At 51.9% G+C, this 5768-nt stretch overlaps 2 protein-coding genes across 2 annotated transcripts; one reads left to right on the forward strand and one right to left on the reverse strand.

Moving 5' to 3' along the window:
• Window positions 1–261: 261 nt before the first annotated feature.
• Window positions 262–3250, reverse strand: LOC106012921 (uncharacterized protein K02A2.6-like). The gene is made up of 2 exons (XM_013087254.1): window positions 969–3250; window positions 262–913 (listed from the first exon to the last, which is right to left on the reverse strand). The coding sequence occupies exons 1-2, from the start codon at window positions 3248–3250 to the stop codon at window positions 262–264; spliced, it is 2934 nt and encodes a 977-aa protein (XP_012942708.1).
• A 1133-nt stretch (window positions 3251–4383) lies between these two features.
• Window positions 4384–5506, forward strand: LOC106012922 (uncharacterized protein K02A2.6-like). Its single transcript, XM_013087255.1, has 2 exons — window positions 4384–4799; window positions 4855–5506. Exons 1-2 carry the CDS (start codon window positions 4384–4386, stop codon window positions 5504–5506), a joined length of 1068 nt encoding a protein of 355 aa, XP_012942709.1.
• Window positions 5507–5768: the final 262 nt, after the last annotated feature.

Here is a 5768-nt window from a genome sequence, read left to right on the forward strand (position 1 = left end):
AGAGTTCAATTGTCTTTGAAGATTCATGGCTTGCACTTGAGAACTTTGTAACACATTTCAATAAAGTTCTTTGGTATTTCATAATATCCACATTTCAAATTGTCTTTGTCACATTCATAGAACAGCATAGCGTCCCGATAACGAACTTGAGAAAATAAATTACTTCGAACAGGTAAGTCTACACAACTGTTGGGTAATCAGCAAAGAATAAACACAAAGTAAAATTTATCATCGAAAGGATACGACTGGGTCGCAAGAACATCAGTCCGGGTAACGAGCGGGTCTCCTGACCACTCGTCCACTTCGTGTAGTTATTGGAGCTGGACTGGCTGGAACGGCTGCTGGCTGAGGTGATAGTGGTGTGACATCAGGCTCCACCGGCTGGACAGCTGGTGGCGGAGGTAAGGGAACGGACATTGGAGTAGGCTCTGGGGTGGCAACAGGTGAAGAAGGCATGGAAGGAGGGTCGACGTAGGGCTTCAGGTGTTTGCGGTTCCGGCGGTAAGCCCTATCCCCAGACTGTATGATGTAAGACCTCGGTGCACACCGTTCTTTGACAACCGCAGGGCCACGCCACTCCTTGTCGTTCTCCAGCTTCTGCAGGACGAGCTGACCAGGATTCAGCTCCGGGAGGTTCTGGGCTCCGTGCCGTCTGTCAAAAGCTTGTTTGTACTTACGCTTCGACTCAGCGTCTCTGGCTGCAATCTTCGCCCTGTCGTAGACCTGCTGGTTCAGGTTTGACGGTAGAGTTGGCAGGGGCGTCCTCAGGCGTCGCCCAAGAGCAAGTTCCGCTGGGCTCGCCCCCGTCGGTGACACCGGTGTAGACCTGTAGATCAGGAGTGCGAGAAATGGGTCGTCCTGACTCAGGGCTTTCTTCGCTTTCCCCGACTGCTCTCTCCGACCCACCGTTGCTCTGGGGAAAATGAGGACTGCTGGTCGTGTGTTTAAATCCCCAGCCCTTGGCGAACTTGTGGAAACGGTCTGACACAAACTGAGGACCGTTGTCAGTCACCAGTAGTTCTGGAATGCCAAACCGAGCGAAGACGTTTTTCAGTTTGTACACGACAGTCTCTGAGGTGGTGTCTGGCATGTAGGCCACCTCCAAGTACCGTGAAAAGTAGTCCACGAGTACCAGGTAGTTATGTCCCTTGTAGTTGCAGAGGTCAGCACCAACCATCTGGAACGGCCGCTCAGGTAGAGCTGTCGGGGTTAGAGGTTCGCTTGGTTGTGCTGGACGTTTCCGCTGGCAATGGTCGCATCTTGAGACAACTTCCCGTATCTTGGAGCTGAGACCAGGCCACCGAATGGAAGATGTGGCCCGTTCTCGACACTTCGACACTCCAAGGTGACCGTCGTGGATCCTGCTGAGCATCTCTCCTCGCATTGCCTTGGGGATTACGATGCGGTTACCTCTGACGAGTAGTCCATGGACTTCGCTCAGTTCACTGGAAACTGCGTAGAGGTCGCGAGCTTCGGACTTGACGTTTTGTATGAATTTCGGCCAACCGCTTCTAGTGTACTGTATCGCAGCACTGATCGCTGGATCCTGTTGAGACTTGTTTCTGATTTCGTCAAGTTTGCTATCCGTGGCATCCCATGACATCTGGATTGTAGCGACATGAGCCTCGATTTCTTCACCAAATTCTTCAGGCTCGGTGCTCACTACTGGACTTCGGGACAAGGAGTCTGCGACAGTCATGTTTTTCCCTTGGGTGTATACTGCCTTTCCGCTGTAGCGCATCATCCTCATCAGCATTCGTTGGCAGCGGACAGGTGCATCATTCAGTTCTTTAGAGTTGATCAGGGGAACAATGGGCTTGTGGTCGGTGAGCAGTGTGAATGACGGCAGACCGATGAGGTAGCGATCGAACTTTTCGCACGCCCAGGTGGCCGCCAACAGTTCCTTTTCAATCTGAGCGTAGTTCTTCTCCGCCCTAGATAAAGTTCTGGAACAGTAGGCCACTGGCTGAAGATCACCCCGGTCTTCCTGGAGGAGAACTCCTCCCAGTCCGTAGCTGCTTGCATCGGCGCTTACAGTGACAGGCTTCCTCATATCAAAGAAGGCGAGTGTTGGAGCTGACGACAGTAACTTCTTGACATCAGTGAAGGCAGATGACTGCGCTGGAGTCCAGGCCCACTCAGCATCGTGATTCAGAAGATCGGTGAGCGGCTTCATGACTGTTGACAGATTTGGCACAAACCTGCCCAAATAGTTCACCATGCCGAGCACTCGTCGTAAGTCTGTAATGTTCTCTGGCTCTGGCATCTCAGTGATGGCGCTGACCTTGGATGGATCTGGCCTTACACCCTTCCCGCTGATGATGTGGCCAAGAAAATCGATTTCATCCTTGTCAAACTTGCACTTGGATTTGTTCAACCTGACCCCACGCTCCTTTAGCCGCTGGAAGACTTTCTTCTTCAGCTTATCATGTTTCTCCTGACCATCCGTGTGCAGGAGGATGTCGTCCATAAAGCACTCTACACCGTCTATGCCCGCTAGAATGTCTTGCATCGTACACTGAAATATCTCAGGCGCAGAGGTGATTCCAAAACAGAGACGTCTGTAGAAGTACCGACCGAACGGGGTAATGAAAGTGGTCAGCTTCGAGGAGTCGTCGTCCAGTGCCAACTGCCAAAAGGATGAAGTTGCATCAAGCTTGCTGAACTTGTTTGATCCACTGAGTTTGTACAATATGTCGTCTATGGTGGGCAGCATGAATCGTTCACGCTTCACCGATAGGTTGAGCTTTTTCAGATCTGTGCAGATTCTAACACTACCAGACCTTTTTCTGACCGGGACCATGGGTGCACACCAGTCAGTTGGAGCGCTGATCTTCTCAATGACACCTGCGGCCTCCATACGGTCTAGTTCAGCTTTGACTTCGTCCATGAGTGGAATGGGAATCCGACGTGCGACGTTCACGGAGTATGGCTGTGCATCTTCTTTCAAGATGATTTTCACTGGCTCGCAGCGTATAGGTTTAGGTCCCACATAGCCGAACACGAGGTTGGCAGAGCCTATTCTGTCTCGAGAAATCAGTCCCAGACGAACTGCGGCGTCGCGACTGAGAAGACAGTCGGTGTCGTCGTCCAGGACGAAAACACGGAACGCAAAGTTGCGATTGTTATGCAGCGTAGTTGCGATAAATTCTCCCACGCTCCTTATGACTCCACCAGGACTGCGAAGAACTGCAGACGTTGTTTTCAGCTTTGGACGAGGACTGAGACGGTTGTAGACGGCCTTCGACATTATCGAAACATCGGCCCCTAGCGGGCATAGACGGTGTAGAGTGCTTTATGGACGACATCCTCCTGCACACGGATGGTCAGGAGAAACATGATAAGCTGAAGAAGAAAGTCTTCCAGCGGCTAAAGGAGCGTGGGGTCAGGTTGAACAAATCCAAGTGCAAGTTTGACAAGGATGAAATCGATTTTCTTGGCCACATCATCAGCGGGAAGGGTGTAAGGCCAGATCCATCCAAGGTCAGCGCCATCACTGAGATGCCAGAGCCAGAGAACATTACAGACTTACGACGAGTGCTCGGCATGGTGAACTATTTGGGCAGGTTTGTGCCAAATCTGTCAACAGTCATGAAGCCGCTCACCGATCTTCTGAATCACGATGCTGAGTGGGCCTGGACTCCAGCGCAGTCATCTGCCTTCACTGATGTCAAGAAGTTACTGTCGTCAGCTCCAACACTCGCCTTCTTTGATATGAGGAAGCCTGTCACTGTAAGCGCCGATGCAAGCAGCTACGGACTGGGAGGAGTTCTCCTCCAGGAAGACCGGGGTGATCTTCAGCCAGTGGCCTACTGTTCCAGAACTTTATCTAGGGCGGAGAAGAACTACGCTCAGATTGAAAAGGAACTGTTGGCGGCCACCTGGGCGTGCGAAAAGTTCGATCGCTACCTCATCGGTCTGCCGTCATTCACACTGCTCACCGACCACAAGCCCATTGTTCCCCTGATCAACTCTAAAGAACTGAATGATGCACCTGTCCGCTGCCAACGAATGCTGATGAGGATGATGCGCTACAGCGGAAAGGCAGTATACACCCAAGGGAAAAACATGACTGTCGCAGACTCCTTGTCCCGAAGTCCAGTAGTGAGCACCGAGCCTGAAGAATTTGGTGAAGAAATCGAGGCTCATGTCGCTACAATCCAGATGTCATGGGATGCCACGGATAGCAAACTTGACGAAATCAGAAACAAGTCTTAACAGGATCCAGCGATCAGTGCTGCGATACAGTACACTAGAAGCGGTTGGCCGAAATTCATACAAAACGTCAAGTCCGAAGCTCGCGACCTCTACGCAGTTTCCAGTGAACTGAGCGAAGTCCATGGACTACTCGTCAGAGGTAACCGCATCGTAATCCCCAAGGCAATGCGAGGAGAGATGCTCAGCAGGATCCACGACGGTCACCTTGGAGTGTCGAAGTGTCGAGAACGGGCCACATCTTCCATTCGGTGGCCTGGTCTCAGCTCCAAGATACGGGAAGTTGTCTCAAGATGCGACCATTGCCAGCGGAAACGTCCAGCACAACCAAGCGAACCTCTAACCCCGACAGCTCTACCTGAGCGGCCGTTCCAGATGGTTGGTGCTGACCTCTGCAACTACAAGGGACATAACTACCTGGTACTCGTGGACTACTTTTCACGGTACTTGGAGGTGGCCTACATGCCAGACACCACCTCAGAGACTGTCGTGTACAAACTGAAAAACGTCTTCGCTCGGTTTGGCATTCCAGAACTACTGGTGACTGACAACGGTCCTCAGTTTGTGTCAGACCGTTTCCACAAGTTCGCCAAGGGCTGGGGATTTAAACACACGACCAGCAGTCCTCATTTTCCCCAGAGCAACGGTGGGTCGGAGAGAGCAGTCGGGGAAAGCGAAGAAAGCCCTGAGTCAGGACGACCCATTTCTCGCACTCCTGATCTACAGGTCTACACCGGTGTCACCGACGGGGGCGAGCCCAGCGGAACTTGCTCTTGGGCGACGCCTGAGGACGCCCCTGCCAACTCTACCGTCAAACCTGAACCAGCAGGTCTACGACAGGGCGAAGATTGCAGCCAGAGACGCTGAGTCGAAGCGTAAGTACAAACAAGCTTTTGACAGACGGCACGGAGCCCAGAACCTCCCGGAGCTGAATCCTGGTCAGCTCGTCCTGCAGAAGCTGGAGAACGACAAGGAGTGGCGTGGCCCTGCGGTTGTCAAAGAACGGTGTGCACCGAGGTCTTACATCATACAGTCTGGGGATAGGGCTTACCGCCGGAACCGCAAACACCTGAAGCCCTACGTCGACCCTCCTTCCATGCCTTCTTCACCTGTTGCCACCCCAGAGCCTACTCCAATGTCCGTTCCCTTACCTCCGCCACCAGCTGTCCAGCCGGTGGAGCCTGATGTCACACCACCATCACCTCAGCCAGCAGCCGTTCCAGCCAGTCCAGCTCCAATAACTACACGAAGTGGACGAGTGGTCAGGAGACCCGCTCGTTACCCGGACTGATGTTCTTGCGACCCAGTCGTATCCTTTCGATGATAAATTTTACTTTGTGTTTATTCTTTGCTGATTACCCAACAGTTGTGTAGACTTACCTGTTCGAAGTAATTTATTTTCTCAAGTTCGTTATCGGGACGCTATGCTGTTCTATGAATGTGACAAAGACAATTTGAAATGTGGATATTATGAAATACCAAAGAACTTTATTGAAATGTGTTACAAAGTTCTCAAGTGCAAGCCATGAATCTTCAAAGACAATTGAACTCTG

This window comes from Aplysia californica, unplaced genomic scaffold (assembly GCF_000002075.1).
Source record: "Aplysia californica isolate F4 #8 unplaced genomic scaffold, AplCal3.0 scaffold00565, whole genome shotgun sequence".
In the NCBI taxonomy this organism is placed as follows: Eukaryota; Metazoa; Mollusca; class Gastropoda; order Aplysiida; family Aplysiidae; genus Aplysia; species Aplysia californica.

Bases quoted from the DNA above. Each gene is read 5' to 3' on its own strand.
- LOC106012921 (XM_013087254.1), bottom strand. From the start codon at position 3,250: ATGTCGAAGGCCGTCTACAACCGTCTCAGTCCTCGTCCAAAGCTGAAA. The intron at 914-968 runs GTTCGCCAAGGG...CATTTTCCCCAG, and splicing joins GTGTCAGACCGTTTCCACAA to AGCAACGGTGGGTCGGAGAG.
- LOC106012922 (XM_013087255.1), top strand. From the start codon at position 4,384: ATGCGAGGAGAGATGCTCAGCAGGATCCACGACGGTCACCTTGGAGTG. The intron at 4,800-4,854 runs GTTCGCCAAGGG...CATTTTCCCCAG, and splicing joins GTGTCAGACCGTTTCCACAA to AGCAACGGTGGGTCGGAGAG.